A 27,549-nucleotide genomic window follows, 5' to 3' on the forward strand; every position below is an offset into this window, starting at 1 on the left:
AAGCCCAACAGGTATAAAATTTCTTTGGCTGACCTGGAGAGCAGAACACACGGTTGAAGTAAATCCCTGAGCCTCCTTCCTTTGAGAGCATCAATCGAAGGACAGACCATGGTCATGGCAAGATTTTCCTAGGGAAAACACGGGACTGAGGGATTGTTGGGTGGAAAAAAATGAAACTCCGCCAGGTACAGATTTCTCTGCCTTTATCTTGTCCCAGGCACATCGCATCGGCAAGCACCCAGACACACTCGCGCACATGCGAGACACAGGTCGTGCTGTCTGGCAAACCTCCTCGTAGGGAAGGGCGCCAGCGACGCGAAATGCAATCCAGTGGCTTCCCCCTCCCTCCTCCCAAGAAGAGTTATTTTAAAACTTCAGGCATAGTTCTCGGTAGTAACAGTGATCAGGGATAAAAGGGGAAGGGAGGAAGTGCGGGAAGGAGCGTGGTAACAAGGGAAGTGTTAAAACCCTCCGAGGCTGTTGCAGAGCGGCTGCAGCAGCAGCAGCATCATTAGCAGGGTGAGCCGGGACGGGAGGGCAGCGATGGCTACGGGGCCGGGACAGTCCGGGGAGCGGCGGCGGAGCTGCGGAGAGGCACCTTGCGGGGGTGGTCCCGGCTCCGCCCGGCGGTGAGGGCACGGCCGGGGCCGGCGCTACCCGAGCGGAGCGGAGCCGCAGGAAGCGGGCGTCCGAGGGGGCTGGCACGGCCCCGCCCGGCCCAGACCGAGCCCGCAGCAGCCACCCGGGGAGAGCGGCGGCAGCCCACCATGTCGCTGCCGGCGGGGATGCCGGAGTCCCGCGGCGCCCCGCACAGCTTCGCCCCGCTACCCCGGCCAGCTCAGGGCTCGCTGTCCGCCGGGGCCGCCGCTCTCCCGCCGCCGCCGCTCCGCCCAGACGAGCTGCAGCGCGGTCGCCCATACCCATACCCATACGAATGCCCATGCCCATGCCCCCCGGGCGCGCCACCCGCCGTCTCGCTGCTCGGGCTGGCGCTGCTGCAGGTCGGCCTGGGCAACGCCCTGGTGGCGCTGAGCGCGGTGGTGTGGCTCAGCAGAGCCGGGCAGATGACGAACGCGTGCTCCATCTGGGCCGGCTCCTTGGTAAGTAGCAGCTGCAGGTCCGGCGGGGCGTGCGGGGCACCTGCGGGGCACCTGCGGAGCACCTGCGGGGCAGAGCGGCCGCCGGTCCCGCTCCTCAGCGCCCGCTTGGAAATAGGGTGCAGGTAATGCTTTCGCTGACACTTTAGCCAGGGTGTTAGCTTGTCCCCAGATAGGGGAGTTATTTCCTGACGTGCATTTTTGCCCCCCCCCGCCAAGTAATTTTACGCAATTAGAAACAGGATTTTCGAAAGTCACTGTGTATGTAGATGTTATATATTGCTTTATTGCATTGTGTTGTGTATTGATTTTATGCGTTGCGCCTTTCCTCGCGTGACAGAGAAAACAGCAATGTTCCAGGGGGAAAAAAAATGGATGGGCTTGAGACAGTTTTGTAAAGAGTCCTGAGAGAAGTTATTCCATCTCGTGTTGAACTCTGCTTTAAACCATAGCTTTATAAATGCAGAATATATATAATAGTTTGTGTTGCAGAAGCTCGGCAGTGGTAAGCAGAAATCAACAAGAGTAGAAGGGTCAGGGTGACTGGTCGCAATTTCTGGGCCCTCAAGCAATGAGCAAGTTGTGTTCTCTGGCTGGGACGCTCAGCTCCTGCTGCTAGTGTGAAGAGCATCAGCCTATCCCTCAGTTCAGACATTTAAATTACATTGCCAGTGTTGTTCACCACCTGTGAAAACATGCTCCATGATCTGTGGTTTGGGGATCACACAGTCCTTGGGCAGCGAGGGGAAATCCAGGCCATCCAAATGGGTATTTTAGATATCTCTTGTGATCTTTCATCTTTTTTTTTTTTCTTTACTCTAGGTTAAAAGAAGTTTAAGTATATGTATAAGTTTAAGTATATAAGCTCTGGACTTTCTTTGAACTCTGCACACAGAACCATGCTTATGCTTTTAAAAGGTTTTAAAATTGCACATGGAAAATAGAAGTATCAGTATCTTTAATAATGAAGAAGGGTGTTGTTTTTGTTTGGCATTTTTTAATGCTATCTCTGAAACAATAGTACACTCGGAAAAGTTACTGAAAATACCTTGTGGGTGTAACAACATGAGTGAAAATTTTAGCCCAGAAGCAACCTGGAAAAGTAGTGGTCATTAAAAGCTGGAATTGATCTGTTTTGAGTGGGGGTTTGGCTTGGTTTTTTTCATTTGTTGTTTAGTTTTGGGGGTTTTTTCATTATGGATGCGACATGATGACTTGTTAAGTGCAAGCCAGGAAAGCTTTGAGAAAGACTTTTCTTATCTTAAAGCTTTAACAAATGTAATGAATTAAGTCTTGTTTTCCTTAACGCAAAAAAGCAATTCACATCAGTACTGGTGTGTTTTGTTATAAAATTGTGTGACCACTTTGCAGTCAGAGAATTCAAAAAATACTTTGATATGAAACTGCAGAGTATATGTGGTTTTGCAACACCAGTGATGATATCAGTAGGTGTTTTCGTCGTCGTATTTATGCTAGATCAGATTGATCATGTCAAGTGAATGAAGTTGCAGAAGGAACTTAATAAAAATGTTAGTGAATGACTTCCTGCTTGTTCTAGTCTTCTTGTTTTTTTTTAGTGTAGGAGCTTGATGTCTATTGGCTTAGTCACAAAGATTTGGTATGCTATTTGTTTCAGTTCTACAGCAATTCTTTCTCCTTCCTTGGTTGTTTTGCCCTCTAAGATAAAGAAAGTCGTGGAGTTCAGTTCTGTGATTCAGCAAGTTTGGTCTAACAAGTGCTGTTGCAGAAGGATGTACTTCTATTCTTTCCTCATGCTGATACTGGCATTAATCTGATTAAACAGCAAGTCATTTCATGGAGATAGTGCTGCTGCTCTTCGCTGGTTTTGGTAGGGTTCATGCTCTGGGTTTTAGTTCACCAGAATGGTCAGAAGAGGGCCGGAACAGCACAATGGAAGAAAGAGGTAGGCACTTCATGAAGTGCTGGAGTGGCGACACAAGGTGGAGACACAGAGCCAGTTTTTAGATTTGCTTGGCCATGCTGCAGAGAACAAGTGCTCAACTGGCTGAATATAATTATTTTAGGCAATTGTGGAGGTCAGAGTTGCTGACATACTACTTGCCCCCATGGATGTTTTCTGGGAGGAAAAAAATAAGAAAAGAATAGTTTTAAATTTGGTTGTGTTATTTCACAGGATGTTTTTAGGAATGAAAAACCTCATAAGCACAGATTGTTATTCTCTGCTTTAAAGTGCATCTTCATATCTTCCCAATGTTGTTGTAGTGTTCCAAAGTACCATTCATCAGAACAGTAATAAAAAAACAAGTAAATGGCATTTCATGAACAGTTGTTCACTTCTTGATGTTTTTGATGTTGTAGGCAATGTTATGTGGAATCTTAGGGTTGACATCATGGAAGACAACAGTGATGATTTTGGTAAGTATGGATTAAAATTTTGTAAGGAAATTATCAAAATATGATTCTGATTTAATAGTCATTGGTTAAAAGAGAAATCTCTTCTTTCTCCTTGAAAAAAGAAAAAACCTGTATGGTTGAGTCTCTCTTTTTAAATTGTAGAATCATAATTATTGAAAGAGGAGACCATGACTCCTGCATGGCTGGAGTCCTCAGTAAGGGCAAGAATGGACCATGTGTGGAAGAATTGTTAGCGTTGTTTACAGAACATATTTTGTGGTTTTGTATGTATAAGGAAGTGCTGGCTTAGAATAAATAATTTAGCTCTCTGAGGCAGTGCTGCTTAAACTTAAATGGGGGAAATGGCTTTAAAGCTTAGCTGAGTTGTAGTGTTTTTGATAGCAGCTTTGAGTGCAAGCCGAAGTCTTGCCAGCTTACAGTACTATCCAGTGTTACCATTTCAGATACAGTTGGCATTGCAATTCTTCACATACCCCCAAAGGCCCCAAAACAGCTTTGTTTTCAGCTCACGTTGAATAATTATATCTAGATTTTATTTTTACATGGTGTGTGCTATAAGCCCTCAGATGTAACAGTTGGGCTGTAATTAGGGGTAGATGGTTAAGCTCCATCATCTAACTTCTCTGCTTCCCACAGCTGAGTCATGAGCAAAATTACAGTGACTGGTGAGTGCCACAGAATTTGTCCATGAGGAGGTGCTGATCCTCTGAGCAGATTTTGGTATGCTCAAGAACATGGTGATGCTGTTTCTTATGTGTTTCTGTATTATCTAAATTTTGGGTTTGATTGTCAGTTTGTGGACTTAGGAAATTTTATGATGCAATTGACATTTATTTCTGCTCCCTTTAAAAGTACTAATTCTTTCTAAAAGAAACCTATTTGTTGTTCTGATTCAGGATTTCAGGATTCAGGATTTTCATCTCTGAAACCTGCTGGAGTACACATATTTGCCTGCAGCTCCTTTGCATGGCATCAGTCTAGCTCCTCCAATAAAAGGCTGGTGTCTTGGCTCACAAAATGTTTCTCTCCATCTTCCTGTCTTTAGGTGGTGGTTTTTCACTGTCTGCATTTGTTTCTTTGTGAAGGTCCAGTCTGTTCTGCGGCTGCCACTTTAATCCAAGGTCTTGGTTGTGGGAAAAACAACCAAATTTTGGTTCTTTCCTATGACAGCAAGGCTCTGGTATCGCAGATCCTTGGAGAAAGCACAGGGCTGCAACGCTGTAAGAGGAGCTGGGGATGGGCTGTGGTGTTTCAGTGGCTCATATTTTATCCTTGGAAGGGAGAAAGGAAGGAAAACACATTAGTTAGAGCTGTAGTGGACCTTTAGTAGCACCATCTGTGAGAGTAAATCAGTCTTGAAGAGGGATGGCTGTGATAAGACTTGTTAAAAAATAAAATTGAGAGCCATATTTGGGTTTTGCCATCCACACTGTCTTACAGCTGTATTACACTATGGGAAGATACTAGATAAATAATGTATCTGGGACACAGGGTACTGCAAGGCAAAATCAAATTATAATCATATCTTCTGTAGGACATTTTTGCAAGGAAGGCTTGGCCTTCAGCACTGCAGCCACTGAGAAACCTTGGCTCTGAAATCCTGCCTTGGATTTTGGTGTTTGAGGCTTTTCTGTTCTGGATATCAGTTAATCAGTTTTGGAAGTCAGCTTGTAACACGTCCTGAGGCTGATTTTATTTTGAGGCAGTGCCATGTTAACACTGGACTTGATGATTTTGGAGACCTTAATGATTCTATGTTTCTTCCTCTGCAGGCCTGTCCCAGTGTATTTAATGGGGAAAGAGAAACTTCCTACCTCCCCCTCCAAGTTGTTTGGGTATTGACTCTGAACCATTCTGGAGTCAATGTTACCCTCCATGCATAGAATCTGGTTCCTTCCTGTCTGGTCCTAAACTCCTTCCTTTCATACGGCTTTAAATCTTATTTTTAACTGAAGGAACTGATTTTTTTCAGAAAGAACATAAAATCTCCATTGTTAGTTTGTGTGTACTTGGGGGCAACTCACATCTTCAACAGGTCATGCTTGCTATAATAGCCTCTGTCCTTACTGATATGCCAGTTTGAACTAGTCAATGCACTTTGAGTTTGTGTTGTATTCCCCGTTGTTGCCTGCAGCTGTACATGCTTTACTGAATACAAAAGCCTTTGGCTAGTGAAGTATCTTTTCCTTTCAGTCGTGTACAAATTAGTTGCAATCCTGCAGAGTGTTCTTTTAGGTGACTCTGGTTGTGTTTGTTTCTGGTTTGTTTGTTTGTTTGTTTTTTTTTTAACCAACTGAAACAAAGACTTAAAGTTAATCATCTGTCTGGTGGCTGCTTGGTGCTTGGGTTCTGCTGCTAAAGAGAAGACTTAGCTGTGATCAAATGAAAGTGCCAGTGTCCAGCGAGACACCAATTTATTATGCTGAGTAGAGTTTAACTGCTGCAGCTGCAAGCACTTGGGAGCAGTTCAGTATCTGCAAATGCTTGGATCAAGAAATTAACAGAGCACATGCAGACTGTTTGAATGCAGCTCTGGCTTTCAGCTACATCAAGTGCTTTATGCTTCTGTTGTTAGCTAGCATGACAGCTTTTGTGTTCATACATGCCATCAGTTTTCATGTAAAGCTTTGTGGGGTTTGACAGAAAAGTCAAAGTCTTGTGTTCAGCATGTGTCGTTCAATCTGGATTATTCTCATGTTTTACAGTATTGTAACAAGGATTTGAAATTTTTATTAGAAAGTTTTTTTTATAGTTCAAAAGTGTTAGTATTTTTGGTTTATGACAAAAATTTACAACTTTTCCTTTGAAAACAGAAAAGTTTATGAAATTCAAGCATTTATTTATAACCTTGAAAGTTTCTGAAGAATTTATTTGTAGTAAACCTTGTATGTAATTGAAAACTTTTATCAGAAACAAAATACATCCCAGCAGCCTTAAAATAAAGATTTTTTTTTAGGGCTGACTACTGCTATGATATCTGCACTTTGACTGATTTGCTTAAATATAACAAAATTTAATGTTTAGACCAAGATGTTTACTTCTGATGATGTTTTTAAATTTCAGCCCTGCTAGTAACAGTATAAGGCACTGTAAACAGAAGCTGCGTACCATGCCCCTACCCCTGAAAACCAATCTCTCCCTATTCATGTGCTTTATGATAAGCAAAGTCATTGTGCTATGGTGAGAGTTACTGTAGTAGTACCTTTTTTTCTTGATTTTTGAAGTAAAATAGCTCAATGTTAACGTCTTTGCTCATGTTCAGAACTCCAGCATTAGGTCACTAAGTGGTAATTATACAAAGGTTTTACAGTCAGTACAAGAAAATTAAAAAGAAATAATGCTTTTAAGTGTGAGACTATGAAAAGCCATTAGAGGCTTTTAGCCATTTTATGCTGCAAAAGCTTTTCCCTCATATGTATATATAGGGTGTTTTTGTGCTTTATTTGAAATCTGTGATTTTTTTATTAAATGAATTAATTTGACTCTTACTTGTGTGGTTTTTTTTTTGGTGACAGTTTTGTTATGAGTCTCCATGCTCTCACAACTGACAGAACTTTAGTAAAGTCTCAAAATTTTTAATTATTGCTATCATTACTGTGCATATGTACAATTAATAAATTAAATTGCCTTTTCCTACAGGATGTTTATAAAGTATATATGTAGGCTGTATATGGATATAAGAGTTGGTGATTGTGGAATGAAAGTTTTTCTTTCATTGTAGTGTCTGGTTAGGCATCAGTCCTGTGTGCACATATTAAAGTGAAAGCAATTCCTCTCTGGCATTAGGTATTCCCTTCAATGGCAGCAGCAGCAGGACAACAAGCAGTCTCCCCATGCAGAATGAAAAATAGTGTCAGGGCTTTATTATGCAAATTTATGCTTCCTTGGAATCCTCAAAATGCATGATGACATTTTTAGCTGGAAGAGATAATCCATTCAAGACAATAGCGAATACTGTGTCTAACATTAGAATACACTTTGCTTTCGTATATTTTACTTCATATAAATGTTCCTCACAACTTTCTGCAGCTGTTCACAGTCCTTGTGTATCTAATGCTCAGAAGATGAAGGCTGTGAGCCAAACTAAAGCCTCAATTTGAGTAGTTTCTATTTTTATCTGCAGTTAAGACCAGTTACCTCTGTTGTGACTTTTAAAATACAATATTTGCCTTTGTCTGTTTTTTCTAAGTTGAGAAGTACTTCTCTCCTCTGGGTGGGATCTTCTGTCACTGGGATAAAGTGGAATACCTGTTTTTATTTATAGGTGAATAGTGATGGAGAGGAAGTTTAAACTTTCACCTGCAGGAGAATATAACTGATAAAATAACCTAACAGAATACATGTTAGATTGAACAGTGAGGTGGATTGAAAACAAAGTGACTGGGCCCAGAGTTGTGATCAGTGGCACAAAGCCAAGCCAGCCAGAGGACAGTTAGCAGAGTTGAGCCCAAGGGGTGGAAACGGGCCAGTACTACTTAAGTGAGTGGTCTCTACAGTGGGACGGAGTGCACTCTCAGCAAGTTCACAGGTGATGCAAAACTGTGAGGAATGGCTGATATGCTAAAAGTTGCCATTCGGAAGGACCTGGACAGGCTGGAGAAATGGGCTGAGAGAAATCTCCTGAAGTTCAACAAGGGGGAATGCAAAGTCCTGCCTGTGCAGGGAAGTGACCCCAGTACACCCTGGGGAACACCTTGCTGGAAAGCAGCTCTGCAGAGAAAAACCTGGGGATGCTGGTGGACAACAAGCTGTCCATGAGACAGCAAAGTGCTCTTGTGGCAAAGAAAGCTAACTGTGTCCTGGGCTGGATTAGGCAGAGATTTGCCAGCAGGTGAAGGGATATGATCTTCCCATACCTGGAGAGGTGTGAGAGCTGGGGCTGTTCAACCTGGAGAAGAGATGGCTTCTGGGGGGATCTTCTGCATCTGTGTAAATAGCTGATGTGAGGGAATGAAGAATAGAGAGCTAGACCTTTCTCACCGGTGCTCACTGACAGGACAAGAGGCTATGGGCAGAACTGAAAAAAACAGGGAATTCCACTGAAACAAAAAAGATTACTTTTTTACTATTATGGTGGTCAAAAAGTGGTGTAGGTTACCCAGAGAGGTTGTGAAGTATCTGTCTGTTGAGACAGTCAAAACCCACTGGACGTTGTCTTTGGCAGCCTGCTGTAGACCATTGAGTTCCAAGGCCCTTGTCATGAACAAGGACACCATGAACCTGCTTGAGCAGGAGATTGCACTAGACAGTCTCAAGAGGTCCCTTCCAGTCTCGGTGATTCAGTGAAAATGCTGAGCAGCGATGGAGCAGAAAGAAAAAGGATTTTTTCTCTTGATATTCAAGTACCATGTATTGTCCAATGTCAGATATGTAGTAGTGAATATTATGGTTATGGTTCAGATCATGGTAGTGTTTTAGATTGTATGTGGAGGAATTTTCTTATCTTCTGCTTCTTTGTCAGGATTATCTGAATATTGGATTATGCATCAAAAATAGACTATACATGTAATAAAAAACAGATCAAGATTACACTTATGTGTGGTAGGATTTACTAGAACATAAATGCAGATATTGTCATCCTTGTTTTGCATATCTGTAATAATGTTCCTTCTCTTCCTTGTTGTTCTTTGATTTTTACCAGGTTTCTTTAAAAAAATCTCCATAATTTTTATTCAAAATTTTGAATTAGGAGTCTTGATTGTAATTTTTGTATAGCTGTACATGGAATTGTTTCTATTGCAGCTTCTGTACCAAAGGAGAAACCGTAAATGTGAATTTGCTTATTTTTTTCTTGAATCTTTCTTTACTTTGGCCACATAATTTCTTTGCTCCATTTCCTCATCATTTGAAAGAAGACAAATATACCTCTTCTTTTTCTTAATAACATGTCATGAGATTTTTACTATAAAGATGTTTTATGTTGAAACAGATTCTATTTCACTTTAAAAAATGGCTAATTCCTAGTTGTCAATGCCCTGTGTTGAATGTACTTCTTTATATGAAATGCCTGTGTCAAACGATTTTCTCAAAGTAGTTTTTATCAAAAGGATAACTGAGATAATCTAGATAAAAGCATAAGAAATGGTATCAATTCATTTGAGTGGTATGCAAGGAGTTAATTTTTAAAAAATCATTAGATTCTGTGTTCGTAGAGAAAAACAAATGTCACTCAGAATGCTTACTAGAACTAAAATCCTCTTATCTGTGTTTTCATGATTAGTAGAAAACTAGGGGAAAATGCTCTTCCTCTTAATATTTATTTTGTTCTTAGTATGTCAAACACAAAATAGTCCCAGTCCTCTTCAGAGGAATACTAATAGCTACTTCAGTTATTGGGGGTTTTGAGGTTAAAACCTGCCTTATGGGATAATGTCAAACTTCTGTAAAGCCTACTAGTAATGAGATATTATAATTTAAGGAATGAGCTTTCACAGTAATGCTCTTTGGCTCTGATCCACTCATGGGTGATTATATTTCCCTGAACCTCAGAAAATGGGAACATATTTGTGCATCGACTCTGATTTATTTTTTTTTTCAGATTCCAGGTAGCTAGCCATGTTATATCACTTAAATTAACTGGGAAAGCCATTGTGTTCTTCGTGCATGTTTAGGAAGTCCTTGTTGCTGGATCTGCTCTAAAGCTGCCTGGAGAAGAACTGAACCTAGGTCCCTCATGATTTCCTTCTTTTCCTCTTTTTTTTTGTCATGTCCTGGACCATTTTGTTACAAAGAAATCTGAATGATCAGGTTGTTATTAACAAGGATTCTTTAGGAAAATAAGGATCTGAAACTTGCTTTGTAAGGTTGAATGCTTAAAGGAGGAACCTAATTTTTATTTTGTCTCTAAAGTAGTAGTCTTACCCATAGTACTTTCTCCCAAAGTACAGAAAAATCTTGCTGTATGAACTGGGACATGAAAAGTTCTTATATGTGTTCAAAATCCATATCCCAAGTCACGTAAGTGCAGATTGTAAGGGCATAGGTGAAAGCGAGACATCATTTTATCCGCTGCTCTATCGTTTTATCAGCTACTCTATTACGCTTACCATTGCTCATTTTTCAGATGGTCTATAAATCTGAAGGTATTATCTGAATTATGAATGTTCTGGTTTTAGTATCCAGGAGGAAATAAAATCATATTACTAATCTCTTAAGTGTCTCCGTCCTCACTATACTGGGGCAAATATTTTTCAATTATTTTTGCTGCAAAATAATTCTGGAAATTCAGTGCAGAGTGAATATTGCCTTAATGTGTTTCCTCCTCTTCAGGTTTCTTTACTGGTCTGAATGTGTTGAGAGCTTAACATGGTGGAAGAGTATGACCACACAGTGGAAGTCAGAGGGCTTGCAAATCATACTTTGCACTCCAGAAAAAACTGTAGTTGCCTATGCTGTTACTGCTGACATTTTCAATAGTAGCATGTATTTTACTTCTGCATAACTAGTGGAGAATAAGGAGAGAGAGAAAAGACAAAGGTGTTGGGAATAGACACCTTGGGGCACTGAAGTCACGGGAAGTTTCGAAAAAGAAGCAGTGTTTTTCCCAGCTTCAGTTTGTGAGTGGGATTTGCACTGTCATAGGTTCCTTGAGTTGGGTTCCTGTTCCCACTGCAGTTAACTTTGTTTTGCTGTTCCAGAATAAACTGCTTATTCTGCTGTCTATCACCTGTGTTCTGCTGAGCTTGGCTGGACTTGTATTAGGATGTCAAGACATTGAGGTTTTGTCCAGAGTACCCAGATGCAACTTGGTGAGCACACATACTGATTTACATCTATTTCTTCTCATTATGGTACATTAGCTTGTTGTGCTGAAATCACAAAATGTGCTAATGTAGAGCTGCAAGTAATTTAAGAAGATTCAAGCATAAAGGATTTTTTTAGTAATGTGACAAATATAAAGCATAGAAAACAGCCTGAGTGGGTAGTGGTGAGCTACCTACAAAAATCTTAGCCATTATAATCTGTGGGTGGGATTATTTTTCCTGTTTTGCCTCACCTAGTGAGGACCATTTGTGTTGATACCTTACAGCAGGAACTGTGAGGAAAAAAATAATATAAACCAAATTATACTAGCTATTCAGAACACTTCTATGTGATGAAGAAGCAATCTGCAAGACAGGGCAGAATGCAAAAGATTTTTCTGAAATTGCTGTCATAAGAAGTACAAGAATAACTATTTATGAATGAAAAACTGTGAAATAATTGAAATTGAAGGATACAATGTGGGATCACTTGGTAATGAAGATGATCGTGTGTAAAAGCTTGAAGAGCTTTAAGAATTAATCGAAAGATCTTTAAATATCTATTTCCATTCCCTTATTGCTTCAAGAAGGCTATTGTTGATTTCTTGACATGCCAATGTATTTCAGTGAGAGTCCAAGACCAGAAGCAGTTTGTAATCTAGATTCACCCACTATCACTGTACTAAAGCAGCACTGAGAATTGATAATGTTATACCAGATGAGATGATTTAATGTTTCAGGAATTTCTGAGCCATCTGTGGCTAGAAGCATAGAGTACAGCCAAAAGGCATTCTTGCAGTCATTAATTACTCTGTAGAGTGGCTTCTATAGGTGGAAGAGTGTTGACATGACTATCAAGTTTGACAGCTAAAAACCCAGTTATCTCTAGGTATGAAAACATCAAGTTTCTACTTTGAAAACTAAGATGACAATATTAATTTGAAAGTTACAAACAACAACTAGTGTATGGATGTGACTATTAATGATTTGACCAGGTTGCAGTTATAGTTGTGTGTTTCATTCCATCCTTAGAAATGCAAGATACACTCATGAATCAAAGAAAATGTTGTTTTTCAGATAAGAAGTACTTATAATGCATGAATCATTGGCATACCAAACTGTTCAAGTTCAATTCTATAATCTTGTGTTTCCAGTCTTCTTTGTGGTCACAGGTTTAGTTTAAAATATAGATTCTATATTATGCAGGTAAAACTGTTGCACAAAGCAGTTAAAATTAAAAACTGGAGTTTTGTTTCTTTAAGATGGATAAGGAAAACAAGACCTGTTTCAGCTGTGAAGAAATTAATCTCACTAAATGTGCAGAAGTAGAGACTGTACTGAAGGCATACTGTGTGAAGTCATGCAGTTCTGCTCACCTTCATCTCAAGGTACCTTGCGCACACTGGTCCATATGACTGCTTTTATAATGTCTGTGCTTGTGCAGTAGTGCAGTGCAGAAGTAGCTGCTGCGTTTACTGTGAAAAATTCTGTTATTTTTCTAGTCTTCCACACCAGTCAGAAGCTCTTCATGGTTCTGTTGGCTTTTTTGTTATCTCTGGGTTTTGATCAGTGCGCTGCTGATCCAATAAGCGGTTTTATGCAACCAAGTGTTTTATTCAACCAAAACTACAATGGAATCCAGACAAGACTGTATGGGCAAATATGAATGTAAATTTTAGCTAATGATTTGATACCCTAACCAGTCTTTCTAACTTCTCAACCTTTCTTGGCTTACAAACTGCTGAAATAAAACTCCTGATCAGCATAATCTTCAAATACAAAAAGAGCTTTAACATTTCTTTAATGGTGATTGTCTTGAATCTGGATTTCCCCCAGAAGTTAAGAGAAAGGTTATAATTCTTTGATGAATCAATGGACTATAAATCACATTTGAACTGTATTGAATCCTTCTGAATCTCTGTCAGGACAATCAATAGGACAAAGCAACTTTTTGCACATTACTCCAGTCTTGGAGATTGTGCTAAAGACTTCATCATATATGTTTCTTAGAAGTAATTGCTATAGTCAACCCTATGTCTTCTGTGGTTTTTTTTTATTTAGTTATTATTATTATTATTATTATTATTATTATTATTATTATTATTATTATTATTATTATTTTAACATCTACAAATACCTTGATGTAATTTCTTTAATTTCACACACCTTCATGTTCTTCAGAAAGTTCTCTTAGGTCTTTGTGCCCTGAATGCTCTCACCACTACAGTTTGCTTGACAGCAGTTGCCCTGCATTTCTGGCAGATATTTGAATCAAGAAGATCCTGCCTAGTAAGTGAGCACCAGGCTGTAAACAGCGGTGCTAAAAGTATTACTAGGTTACCCAATTCAGCAGTTTCTGTAGCTCAGATGGGTTTTAACAGAAGTTTTGTTTGACTAGGGTGAACTTCAGACTGAAGACCAAGATGACAGTTTGGATCCTGATGGTTTTGTCCCACTGGTGCCGCCTCCCTCCTATTTTGCAGCTTGTAATTCTGGTCCTCCCCAAACAAGTCACAGGTAAAATGGTACACTCTCTTCCTGTTTTTTATTGTCTTTGAACACACTGCCTACTCTTTTATTTAAGACTTTTTTCTCTGTTATTGACTGAAAAAGTTTGTGACTTTAGGGGAAATAAAAAAGAAGAAAAAAACTTGTTGATTTTGGAGACAGCATAAATACAGTGGCTAAGGGGTAAAATGTTGTGGGTTTTACTTTAGATTCTGTAGGAACTGTTTCTGGGTAAGAGAAATCCTACAGTTTGACACAGCTGAAAACTTACATGATACTGTCAAGAGCAGGTCGGGGCAGTGAGGGGAAGCCAGACACAATCACTTGGCAAGAGTTGTGTGAGAGACCCTGAATTGTGTCATCTCAGGGACCTTTCTGCCAGAGTGATTCCCCTTCTCCTGCTGGTAGTTAGGGCTGACTGAAGGGTATGTTTTGATTGCACTGCCAGGCCAGCTAATCACTGTTCTGCAGGTGGTTATGTGCTCTTCAAAGTAATTTGCAGCTTGGCTTTTTTTATTAATTTATGACTCAGGTGGGGCTGCCTTATTCTGTTCTGAACATACAATATGATATATAAAATATGATGCTCAAGCAGACTGTCGCTCTACTCTTGCCTGAAGTCCCAACTTTTTGCAGTGTGCAGGACTGTTTAATTTATTTCACTGTTTCATCAGGAATAGTATGCATGACTTTCAGGACTATGTGGTCCTGGCAGAGGTAACACTGATCCTAGGATTTCCTAGAAAATGGTATCATGGCACAGCAGAAGGTTTTAGAAAGAACGAATCCTCTGAAACACCAAAGAGCAAACGTTACTAAAAACCTCCTATATAAGTCTTGTTTCAAGCTGCTTATGAGAACAGAATGTTATGTGATTTCATTGGAAGAATAAATATTTGTTTTAACATGCTTTTTAGAGTTCCCCTGCTTTAAAATGGAGCTGTCATTCTTCATCTGGCATATCATTCTACCATTCTACATGGTTATCTCCTTCCCAGCAGCAGTCTCTTTCTTTTTTTTCTTTTTTTTTTATTTTTTTTTTTTAGCACAATAGGTGCCAATGAACAATACTTGAGGCTTGTGTGGTCTAATTTGAGTAGCTACTTTGCCTATGACTGTGTTAAAACTTGTTGATAAGAACATTTAAGTGGTGGTGACATCTTTCTGAAGTCAGGCTACTTGTTTCAGGGTGTTCAGGGTAGTTATGCAGCAGTGCAGAGTTTAAAGCAACAGACAGGCCTAATTTCTGTCCTTGGGTGTGTTTGGAATGGATGGTCATTCTCTTCCACTCTTTAAATTGCAAAGGCAGAGGCTCTGCTATCAAAGCCAATTGGTTTGCTCACTTGATTGTGGGAGAACTTTTACACTTATTCAATGGTAGACAAAAAAAATTCGCATTACAAATGTCTGGTCAACTCCTATCTCTGATCTAATCATTTCACAAATAAAAAAATAGCAATTGCTTTATTTTTCAGCATTGGCACCACAGAAACAGTTACAGCTGAGTTTCCAGATGAACAACAAAGTTGACCAGGAGTTGGATTTTTATGATCCTTATGGGTCCCTTCCAACTCAGGATATTCTGTGATTCTATGAAAATGTTATAAGATGTGAATTTAAGGGAAGAGGTGATCCATGTGGGCTAACAAGATAGTCGCCTAGAGCCTAGAAATCTACCTCAGTCCAATTTAAAGTATCGTTTGGGTACATCCTAGAAAGGATACTTATAAATAAGGGACTCAAGGGAATGTTTCCCTATTTGCATGTTCTGTAGTAAGTTTTAACATAATATAATTGTTGGACAGAACATTAATTTTCAAGGTGGGACTGAGCTGAGTAGATCAGATCAGGTATGGTTAAAAACAAAACTAAGATGCAAAATGTATATAATTTTGTGGCTTACATTGAATTTAAGTTCAGCATGAACATACTGGAAAAAAGTGAACTAATGCCAAGGGAGCATCAGTTTCCATTGTACTTCAAAATTATTCTGAAGCTTTACAGAGCAGATGAAATAGACTGAAATTAAAAATTGTTTAACATGTTGTATTTTCCCCATTTTTAAGATTAAAAATCAGTGACCAGCAATCAAAATAGCTACTTTCTTTTCCTCAGATTTCTCCATGCGTTACCTCCATTGCCCTGACAGGAGTCTTTCATGAAAGGACTCTCAGGTTCTGATTTTGGAAGTTTTATTCTTTTCCTTTCTGTGCAAGCAGTCTTTTGAGGGTGTTTTCATCATTCCTCTCAGCTTGCAAGAAAATAATTTTCACAGTCATCTTTGTTCCCTTCAACCAGTGTCCAGAGAATCCCTAAATTCTGGGACAAAGGACTTGCTTTTGTGTCTTGCATTGCTTTGTAGAAAGATGCATCCGCTTCTGATGCCTGTAGGCCTGATCTGGGTCCAGAGAGCAAAACATTGATTTCCATGTGTTGCTTGAGGTTACTGCTCAGTACTGTATCAGCATGTCAAAATGTGAAAAATAAGCAGAGAAGAATTGAGATGTTTTGGGCTACAGACTTCTCTGAAGATTGTGTGGGAAAGGTCTCCTTGGCGACTCTGCTAACAACCACCACACTTTTTCAGTGCTAATGGGGTAATGTAAATATGTGTTATCAAAATTGGCATTTGCCAAAAAAAAAAGCTTTCTCCAGGCACTGTTCTGCTTTCTTCCTCTCAGAGATGCCTCCTAAGAGAAAGATCATGCAGCAAAAGGTCTTTGGGATTTCTGCTGTGTTTAAACTTTCAGAGAGCTCTTTGAAAACCGAAGAGTAAGGTTAGCTATGAGGTACATTTGCCTCATACAAGCCTGTTGTGAATTGATTAACTGTCATATTCTTAATCAAGCATTATCAAAAAAACAGCCTTTAGTTTGAATTTGGCTTTTTATGTGCAGCTGGACATAAAACACAAGATCAGAAGTGTCTAAGTTTTAACAAGGTTATAACTTTGAAATTAGGAGGCTTCAAGCGCAAAGTGTGGAAAAGGAAACAAAAAAACCCCATTTATTTTATTAACAAACTCGAATAAACAACAAATGGTGCAACCAAAACTTTCAAAAGAAACAAAACAAAGTCCCAATTCCCCAGGTGGGGGGAGAAACCCGCGGCAACCAGGGGGCCGAGGGCAAATTGTCCTCAGCAGCTCAGACAAGTGAGCGAGCAGCAGTGGGTCCCCCTTCTCACAGGCACAGTCTCAGGTCAGGCAGCTCTGATAACTCAGTCTCACGCCCCGAAGGGCAGACTACCTCGCTACGAGATGGGTCGGTCTCTCTCTCCGTTGCTCTCCACGCCGTATCTGTCAGGGAAAAAACCCCAAAACCTTCCTCTCAGGAAAAAAAAAAAAAAGAGGAGGCAGCCGAAAAAAACCGAAGGCAGCTCCATCTCTGTCCATCGGTGGAAAAAAACAAATCCTCCCGACAAAGGGTTTCCAAGGCGTGGCCCTGGCCCGCCCTTTAGAGGGAACCTCCCCCCGCCGCTCCTGGCTCCCGCGCTGCCATCGTGTGCCGCTCCGCTCCGTCTCCCCCTCCGGATTCCCCCCATCCCGGAAGAAACAGATGGGGAGGGGGGTAGGAGGGGGGCAACACTGGGGAAGAAATTCCAACATCTCTTTCCAAACCTACGACAAGAAGTATCTTGAATTTCTGTTATAATTAAGAATTCAGTAGTTCACACAACTCAGAGCTAGGCTGTCACATTTTGAGTGGACAACCTGTATTTGAATGTTTTGAAACAAAACTGAATCTCTGGAGTAAAACCGAAATGTGTTCCTAGGTGCAGTACAAAGATGTTTGAAGCTCTGGGGAACACACTAGAGAGGCACCTCCTAAGGAGCAACTTCCTGCCATCCTCTGAGAAAATGTCTCGCAGCTCTTGGCGAGTCCATTAGCTGTGGCTGAGATCCCAAAATCAGAGCTGGTACAGGAAAGCCAATGGAGTTTGATAGCAGATGACATTTTTATGCAGCTGGAAAGCCATACTGACAGATTTGCTCTGTGCTGTTTGTTGCAGGACACCTGGGCTTTCGTTGCCCCATGCTTATGCAATGCGAATCAATGGTGCTGAAGTGTTCTTCCGTCTGGAACCACCTCCTCCTTATGAAGATGTGCAGAGCTCGAACACCTCTGAGCAGGTATGGGCCACAGGAGCTTGAAGTGTGACTTATTCCTTCTGCGGTAAGGGTAGGGTTGCCCTGAGGGGTGGTAAATATGAGCCAGGAGGACACATTTGATCACAGATGTGGCTTACTGTAAATTTCACCAAAGATTTTAATTAATCACTTACCTCTAGAGTTGAGAAGTTTTCCCTGGTTGGAAAGCTCTGCCCAGGGATGGGAGAAGGAGCAAAAAGCCCCATGGAGCACACATGTTGATGGTTATTCTAGACCTCCTCGATCTATTTCCCTCATGGACCTGCACTAGTGGCATGAGGGACTAGATCAGGGTTTTGCTGTTTTGCCATGACTGGTGATCTCTTTTCACTGGTGTTTTCAGAACACAGGTGCTTTTTCCAAGAAATACTCAATAGGACAAAATTGGCTGATGAGGATGGTGAGCATTAATATTAGACATTCACTAGCCTTGATTTTGCAATGGAATTAAATACGTATCACATAGTCACTGTGTAGTTACGCAAAAGTGTTCTCTTTCTAAGATGGATGTTGCAGTTCTTAGAAAATGCCAGAGAAAGGTGATGACTTGTAAATTTTCAATTTTTGTATTTTATTCCAGGGAGATGCACTACAAATAAATGTAATGAACTCCGTTGATTTGGTGGAAGTGAGTGAAGGGCAGGACTCTCAAGGTAAAGAGTACATTTTAAAATTTATTCTAGAGCTGTTCTACCCAACACAGATAACTTAATGTAGCAGCAACACTATTAGTTCTTTGAAAGACACCGTACTGTAAACCAAAGATACAGAATCATTATTGTTTTGGGCAGTGGGAACAAGGATTAACATTTAAAATGCATAAAAAGTTGTTTGCACTTAAGATATGAAAAGAAAGATGCATTTCCCTTTTAGTAACCTACAAGTTAGTTTTTGACACTACATCCACATGTTGCAACCAATGATGTCTAGCTCCAGTACTTCCTTTTGTTTAGTATATATGATGGGGCCTGTTAATGTTTTGTTGCTGATGACAATAGGAAAAGGATAGAATAATGCTGTACTGTGTGGATCTAAATTAGGAACTACTCTATTATAGAGCCTGAACTGGAAGAATTACTAAATTGTTTCTGCATACTGGTACAGAACATATTTAGATTGCTCTTACAGACCACATCAAGCTTTGCTCAGCACTGTTTAGAAAACCATGCCAACGGTTCCAATTAATTTTCAGCCTAATCTTTGTGGTGGTGTATGCTTGTGGTTAAATATTATTGGCTTCCAGGTAAGTTAAAGACAGCTTTTTCAGTATAGCCTCTGAAAATCTGTTCCAATTTTCATTTGACCTTGCCACTATGGCAAGATTGTCATTTGTGCAACAGATGGCTTTTTGCCTGTCTGCACAATATTCACACCCCAAAAGAGTAAAGACACTGGGGCAGGGGAGAAGCCCCAGATCTTTCATGTGACTGTGGCCTGTCTTCTGCCAACCTACTTCTCAAACTGTAAAAAAACTTTGATTTGAAGTGCATCAGTTGAAATTGTTCCTATTAAGTGGTGTCAGGGGAAAAAAAAGAGGTAGAAAAAGAAAGTCATACTTTAACCAAATGTCAACTTTGTCAAAATTCCCTTAAACTGACAGTCTACCTGAAACCTCTGAAAACAAACACTTGGATGCTTCTGGTGTCTTGTCAGCTGTGATAACCAGAAAGAAATCCAGAAGAGGTGTAGCAAAAAGTTTCATTCTCAAGGCCTGCTTACTGATAAAACTCCTGTTACTTTTTTGGAGCTCTTTGAGCACAAACAAAAATGGGATAACAAACACAAGGCTACATGGTGGCTTCTTAAAGTTATGAGAAGGGGAAACAGGAAAAGAATACTATAGAAAATCCAACTACTGTGAAGGACAGCCAAGAAAGTTTGTTTTGTTTTTAAAAAGGCTATGATGAGGCAGTGTTAGAAGAATTTGTATTTGAAAACTTCCATTGCAAGAAGCAAAGGTAGGTCTCTACCCGAGAACATATGACAAAGTGTACCCTCCACTTCATCATTTTAACTGGTTTGTCCAATATTTTTGTTTAATAAAGACGTCTGTAGAGGGACATTTAAATATCAGCCTGGCTGTTAAATTCAGATAAAAAAGAAAGTGAACATCTTAACAAAGAAAATTAACACTGCTTCTTCTAGATGCCAAGGCTTCCCAGGGGCAATGAATTCAAGAAAAAGAAATAGCTGTGCAGTATCTCTTCCTTTATTTATATTTAGGGAGGTGTAGCACATCTGGCTGGCTGGAGTTAGTTTTCTTCATAGCAAACCATGATGCTGTTTTGGATTTGTGACCAAAACAGTGTTCATAACACACAAATGTTTTAGCTCCTGTTTAGTAGTTCTTAGGCAGCATTGAGGCTTGCTCCATCTTACTCTGCTGTCCTCCCTGCAGCATGTAAGCTGGGGAGGGGACACAGCTGGGACTTATGACTCTGACCAAAGGCATGTCTCATGTCATACATCAACAACATCAACAACAAAGACCTGGGGGGAGTTTTCTGGGGTTGCCATTTTTCAGGAACTGGACAGGCAACAGTTATCTGTTGATGAGAAATTGCTTTTTCATCACTTGTTTTTCTTTGAGTTTGTTGGTTTTTTTATTTCCCCCCCCTCTCACCTCGTCTCATCTGTCCTTATCTCAGCCCAGAAGATCTGCCACTTCTGCCCTTCCAGTTCTTCTCCCCATTTCGCTGGGGGAGAGTGAGTGAGTGACTGAGTGAGTGACTGACTGACTGTGGGGGACTGAGCCACCTGCTGGGGTTAAACCACAACAGGAGTGAAATATAAAATGGGGGCATATGTTGGAATTGTGGCAGAGTAAATCTATGGGCTGTCTCAGCTGATGCACTCTAACAGTCTATAAATAAAACCTGAACTTCTAATTTATGTTGGCAGTCTGTCGTGCAGGGCATTTGTGTATGATGCCATGATTCCCTTGGCTTCATTAGGGCCGATCAACTAATTTTACTCCCGATGGAAGTTGAAGCTATGCACTGCTCTCTGCCAGCAGAACTAGGGGAATCCTCACTGCCGGCTGCAGGAGGAGCTCTAAGCTTCTCTATGCCAGCTAAAATGGTTTTACTAACTTCAAAAGCACTCCTGTCAAGCAGAATGGGACTTTCCCTGCTGACTGTAGTAGGAAGGCATGCAACCTTCCACGTGGGAGGAGGTGCTTGGTAGCTGCTCTGTATCTTCACATACTAGGTATATGCATTTCCAGTACACATTGCCTTAAGCCAATTATCACTCTGATGTCTGAAACATTAATATTATGGAGAATTATCATAAAATCATAAAGTTGGTTCATCGATCTGTCATAATCCCCGTTCCCTTCACCACTAGAGGGGAGGAGATAGAGTCTGGGAAAGAAGGAGGGGTGGGTAGAAGGTGTTTTTAAGCTTTGTTTTACTTCTCATTATCCTGCTTTTACTTTGATTGGTAACAAATACGACTCCCCCAGGGTAAGTCTGTTTTCCCTGTGATGGTAATTGATGAGTGATCTCTCCCTGTCCATATTTCAAGTCATGAGCCTTTCATTATATTTTTTCTCCCCCATGCAGTTGTGGAGGGGAGGGATAGAGTGGCTTTGGTGGGTACCTGGCATCCAGCCAGGATCAACCCACCACACTTTTTTTAACTCTTGCATGAGCAAGAATATTGTTTTCTGTAATATGCCAGGTGCCATCAGATAGAGGTACAGAACCAGACTTAGTGAGAAACAGACATTGCTTCATCCTGTCCTGTGCACTAAATGCCAGTTATGGGAGTTGCAGCATATAATTTCACCCTAAGGAAAAGGAGGATTGTTGATTAGTTGGGAGGATGAAACATATCACAAGAATTCAGGAAAATCTTTATTTTAATAAAGAAGCTCATGAAACAAGATTTTTTTAATTCCTTTATGGGGACTGGTTTTTTACAAGCTACCTCACTGCAAAAGGTGACTGACCTCTCTAGCCATACACTGTTATAACTTGGTACAACTGCTTATCTGCAGGATGATTTTGGGCTCTGTGAGATTCAGCTTTCTCTCCAAGAAAACTGTAGCTCCCTTCTCTGTGCTTAGGTAGTTTAAGGTGATTTTTGTGCTAGGCAACACTGTACTCTTCTGTTGCTCCAGTTGCACAAGACTGAACAGTTTTCTGCAAATGTTTAAAGAGGCTTTAGACCACTGATACTGTTGAGTAACTGTGGGTCTGTGCACACATACATGCACTTCTAGGCTTTTGTGTCCATGGGGGGAAAAATCAGCAACAATCTCTATTAATGGTTTCTAAAGACTTGCTTTATTCTGACTACTTTTCCTTTACTGTTCCTGATTACTCATACTCAGCTGAAGTAATCTGCGAGTCTTCCAGCAGAGCAAGCCTTTCTCCTTCAAATGCGAGCTGCAGGCCTGAAAGAGTGAACAGGAGAACCCTCAGTTCCTTGCAGAAACAATCTAAAAGTGACTCTGTGCTTCTGCACTGCCACTCGCCCCAAGATGACTTGATTTTCTTTATCTGTGGTTATGTAATGGTTCCTTAAAAGAACATTTTTTAGAAGGTCGGTACTTTGAACCTCATACCTGCAGAAATCAGCTAGTGTCTCTGAACAGAGTACCTTACCTTACAGCAGTGTGTGTGTGCTTTGCTAAACCTCCACCCAATCCCTTAGCCTTGCTGCTCTTTCAGCTTTCACACCTAGAAACCGGGTTTGTAGCAGGCATTGCTAGTCTGGGTAGGAAGGAGAGATGGTGGAAGATGGGAGGGGGGCACACAGGATTTCCCAGTGCACTAACATCTAAAATCTCGCAAGGGCAGTTGTCAATATGAGCAATTTAAAGCACAATCAGCTTGCACTTTTGGTGCTAGCCTATAAATTTACTCCCCTTTTCTTGATCCTTATAGCATCAAAAACCCAAAAAAACCCAGAAGTCAACACAAGCCATGGTGGAGAGCAGATGAAGCTACTTTGATGTCAGTGATCCAATTCAGTTGCTGTGGGGAAACTGCTAGTGTGACTACAGAATCCTTGATTCTGCTGACAGTCCTAAAAAATGCACTAGTCAAGAGTCTTGCAATTTTTACTAGAGGATATTGGAATCTCCATAGTAGCTGCTGATACATATTAGCACTCAAAATGTAAATGCAGATGGGACGTTTTAGCAAGAGCCATTTATTTTGTATATTGGGAGCATGTCTATCTGGATTACACTTGCTGTTTTGAGGAATGTTTTCATGCCTCTGCTGTCTCATGTGTTTTCCCTTTTCCTCCTATCAACTTCATTCGCAGCACCCCATAGAATCTGCTGCTGAACAAATAGTTAAATGACACAGAGCCTGTTCATAGCTGTGAGAGCAGAGCGTTTCTGCTGTAGAGAGACTCCATGTCAAAAGCATTTGGAAGCTTTGGACCCAGACCTGAAAGTTAGTCATGAGTGCTGCAGAAAGGGAACTCACTGCAATAGAACAATGGATATTGCTTCAAGTTAGTGCCTTCTTGCTAGGAATTTTTGCATCTCCTTCTGGCATTGTGTTTGGTATAAAGCCAATGGTAAAGTCCTTCTTGAACAACCTGTAGGTACTCTTATTTATATTTTTTTTAATAGGGTCAAAATCTGATTATTGTTGTTCACAAAAAAGGCAGTGGATTTTTATTTGGACTGAAGGCAGTCAAATTGATTCCTTCTTGCCCCTGTTTTAGTCCTTGTAATTTTGAATGTTTGAGTGTGTTTTCTTCCCATTGAATTTCCACTTTGTAGTATTACTAGCTACCAGCTTGACAAGCAGTTATTTTCAGATATTTTGTAACTAGTCCTTTTCACTGGTAATAACTAAAAGTTACAAAGAGCTGAAGAGAGATCATAAAAGGCTTCTAGCTTTGCTTAACCTGTTTTGTATAACTGTATGTTAACATTAACACTCAAGGAGCATTTCAGGTCTCTTCAGATCAGAAACAAAAGAGAAAAGAACCAATGTACACAAAAGGGCAAATAGCTTTCTCAAGGGCCCTTGATGTGATAGGCACTCAACCATAGCTATGGAGGATTCTATTTTACAGGCATTTTGTCTAGTGTAAATTCAATAGAACGAGTCTTTTATGTGGTTAAAATGTGCACTGCATCCTCACTGCTGAATCAGGAGTGAAATCACAGGAGTGAAATCACCATGAACCACGTGGAGTGTTTTCTTTGCTTCATCTTTGTCTTCAGGGACAGTGCTCAAATGTGAAACTGCAACACACAGCAATGTAAAACAACTCCATGCTGTCATCTAGCAGAAGAGTTTAAGAGCAGGAGATTTAAGAGAAAGACCCCAATATTTGATAGACTATAAGTCTTACACAGACATTAAATAGCTTGTGGCATGGATCATAGAACAGTCCTCATGCAGCATGAGCCCTGACATACACGAGTTGGTGGAAAATACCAAGTGTGTTTTAAAATCAGATGCGAAACATATGGCAGAAGCTATCACCATTGCCACTTTGCTTGAGCAGGGTTTTATTACTTGTATTTATCAGGTGATGTGGAAACCCGCAGCCTTCCTTTGGAAGGATATGCTTATGTTCACCACTCTGCATGTCAAAGTTTTTGCACTAAATTAACTTCCTTCAGTACTTTAGTTTCATGTAGGGACTATGCAAAAGGCTGCACAGCTGCAAGGTCTCTATCATCCACACAGAGAGGAAGGTTATCAGAAGACTGAACATCTGTGTATTAAAAAACTGAGCAAGTCAGTCTTCTGTGGTGGAATCATGAACTGTGAATAACGTGACAGTGTTTTATGCTGGGCGTGCAAGGGGAGAGGGAGGAGATGTTATAAATAAGCATTTGCTATTACAAACAGGAAGGAATGGAGGCTGACGAGGAAATTTTTATGTAAATCCACTAGAAGCAACTTCTTTGTGATTGGCTCCCAAGATAAAAATAAGATCTTGTGCTAAAGAAAGAAAAGCAGAAAATAGAAAACATGTGCTTACATTATTGGAATGAATATTCAGAAGTTTCAGACATTTCAGACTTCATCAAATGTATGTTTGGGTAGCTTACAGACCATTTGGATAGATGAATTGATTCATGCATGGTACTGGTAATTTGCTGACTAGTTTTGATTTTGGTTCTCATGCAAAACACATCAGTGTCACTTAGGCTCTGCAGAAAAAGTGAGATTTCTGACTGCAGCCTTCAGGCAACAAAAGCCTCAACAAATTTGACAGAAACAGCTAGGGAAAAAAAATTCCTTATGAGAACTTAATTTATCACACTGGCCTGAAGGTTATTACAGTTCAATGGCTTCTGCAGGAAGCCACATTCAGATTCCTTTTAACCAATATAGGATATGCCATAGGTTGGGGTGAGGTAATTCCTGTGCACCTTTAAGGGGGAAAACAGAAACCAAACCAACCAACCAAAAACCCCACTAACAACAACATGAAAAATTACCCCACTACTTTTCCAAATTGGGATTGCTTTTGCCATGCCTCCTTGGCAAGTACCTGGGATTTTACAGCTTTTTAAATTATTCTTTAAACAGACAGCACTACAACTAACTTCTTCCTAATTGGGTAAGAAACTATTATAATGGAACAAGAACCTGAAATCAAAACTGATTTACCTTTTTTTTCCTTTTAAAGGTGATGGCACCTGCCCAGGAGGCCATGTCATTGAGAGTCCATGTGTTACCTTTCAGCTGGCGTCCTGGAGAGGACCTGACTACTTTTACCACAGATGAAGATCAGCTAGCAGAGAGAAGGATTTAAGGAGCAGAACATGAATGGCCTCACAGTCTTATTAGTGTTGTCTGGGAAACTGTACTTAAAGTACTGTTTAAAACTGGTTTCTGGTTATTCCTGAGCAGAGCACTTCTGTCAGACATATACACACTGCACAGGAAAATCATGTCTGACAAGAAGTGGAAAAGTGTGTCAATAATCTTACTTTTTTAATACTCTGATACACAGACAAGGCGTATTAAGCAGATCGCAAGCTGACCTTTACTAGGCTCTCAGTTGCATAGTGTGATACGTTGCTGTCCTGTTGCATCTCTTTGAAGTTTGGTAACATGCAGTTTTGGGGTATACATCATTCTTGTGGAAGGAGTTGTCAAAAGCAGTATCAAAGAACTTTGCTTATTATCAGAACTTTTGTTTGTATTAAAAACTCCAGTCACAAAAGTAGACTTCAAGATACTACGTAAGTTAGTAAAAAAAATTGTGTTCAGAATTTTAAAATTATTCTTTATAAAAGATGGTGTTGGTTTGCAAACTGAAAATATAAAGAAGTGCTCTTTTGGCTCAGTGAACTTCTCACTTAATGGCAGAATATTATTCTTGTCTTACTGACACAACAAAAACCAAAACCAAACCTCCAAAGCCACAGGTGTTTTTCAACATGAGGTGCTGGCTTGTTACCATCCCAGTAAGAAAGGCGCTCTCTGTATAGTCTCATTTCAGATGCTGTTTATTAGAGCAGATACTATGAAGAAAGAAGGTAGTATAGATAATTTCATATCCCTTCAGATGCTGGGAATCCCAAATTGTGCAGCATTAAACAGGGAGCAACAAGTTGTAAAGATCCCATCCATTTTACCCCATATTGATCATTTGAGGTATTTCAAGGTTTTTCTAGAAGAAAACAATTCCATTCATCATTTCTACTGTCAAACTGAAGGACGCTCATATAATCGTTAAATAAAAAGGATGTTCACATGGGACTTTACTGCTGCACTTGTCGACAAAGGTATGGACACATGTACTACTGAGTTATTTGCCATTTTGAGTACCACTGGAGCTGCTTTCAGGCTCCTTTCTTACAATCAACCAGCTAAATTTATCCTGTGGCAAAGGAATATCCCTGAAGGTCCAGCTGTAGAAGCCGCACAGAGCAGCACAGCACAGGCCTAGCCCTACTCAGGTTAACGGACACATGGATCACCGACTCTTCCATGTACTGTGTTCTTCAGGTCAGGATTGCTGCCATATGCTTCTGAACTGAACATTTATTTAAATTGCAGTCCCAGCCCTGTTCTCAAACACTGTCAGTCCTTACAGTGCACCAGCATCACCTCTTCAGCCTGCAAGGGTGCTGGAACTGTGGTAGGGCCCGCTTGTGTGCTGTGTGGATCAGTAAAACACTGAAGGGGAGAGCAAGAAAAATGTCCCCTGTGAATAAGGCAAATCTGTGAAATTTGTACCTGTACTGCTGAAGTAAAGACTTATTTCTACTGAAATGCAGAAAAGTTTGTAATACAGAAATTGGTATGTAAACCTCTAACAAGAATGGCAATAAACAGGATGGAGGGTAGCACTCAGGGAAACACAGAAAGCAAGCTCAGCCTGTCTGCTGCACCCTTTACCAGAGACTTCACAATTTCTCCAATCTATGACTTAAGCAAATGAGGTGAAATTCTTCAGTATCTGATGTTGACAACATTTGTATTTCATATTATGAAAAGTCAGTGAGTGGCTGAAGGCCCATGTGTAGTTATCTTTTCTGAATCAGCTGTGGTGTGTATTTTCATTTCTGTAGTTTCAAAGTACTCATGACAAACCTACAAGTCACAGAAAATCTTATGAGGCCTCACCAGACAAAATGCTTCTTTTTTCAGTTGATTTTCAAATACCATCATGTTTTTCATAATCAATCCCGTATTATACAAATGTTTTT

The 27,549-nt window shown here is 40.4% G+C and overlaps 1 protein-coding gene across 3 annotated transcripts; it reads left to right on the plus strand.

Moving 5' to 3' along the window:
* The first annotated feature begins 549 nt into the window (after positions 1-549).
* Positions 550-27,534, plus strand: ENTREP1 (endosomal transmembrane epsin interactor 1). 3 transcript variants are annotated; one of them, XM_051789448.1, is made up of 9 exons: positions 550-1,100; positions 3,438-3,494; positions 11,132-11,242; positions 12,499-12,624; positions 13,418-13,525; positions 13,635-13,753; positions 17,756-17,876; positions 18,475-18,547; positions 25,518-27,534. In XM_051789448.1, exons 1-9 carry the CDS (start codon positions 768-770, stop codon positions 25,613-25,615), a joined length of 1,146 nt encoding a protein of 381 aa, XP_051645408.1. In that variant the 5' UTR covers positions 550-767; the 3' UTR covers positions 25,616-27,534. The 3 variants fall into 3 exon arrangements, with proteins under 3 accessions (XP_051645408.1, XP_051645409.1, XP_051645407.1); XM_051789449.1 differs by having other exon boundaries at positions 25,574-27,534; XM_051789447.1 differs by lacking the exon at positions 25,518-27,534 and adding an exon at positions 22,234-22,804.
* The last annotated feature ends 15 nt before the right edge of the window (positions 27,535-27,549 follow it).

Source organism: Manacus candei, unplaced genomic scaffold, assembly GCF_025592945.1.
Source record: "Manacus candei isolate 608988 ecotype Guabito, Panama unplaced genomic scaffold, ASM2559294v1 h1tg000027l, whole genome shotgun sequence".
Lineage (NCBI taxonomy): Eukaryota > Metazoa > Chordata > Aves > Passeriformes > Pipridae > Manacus > Manacus candei.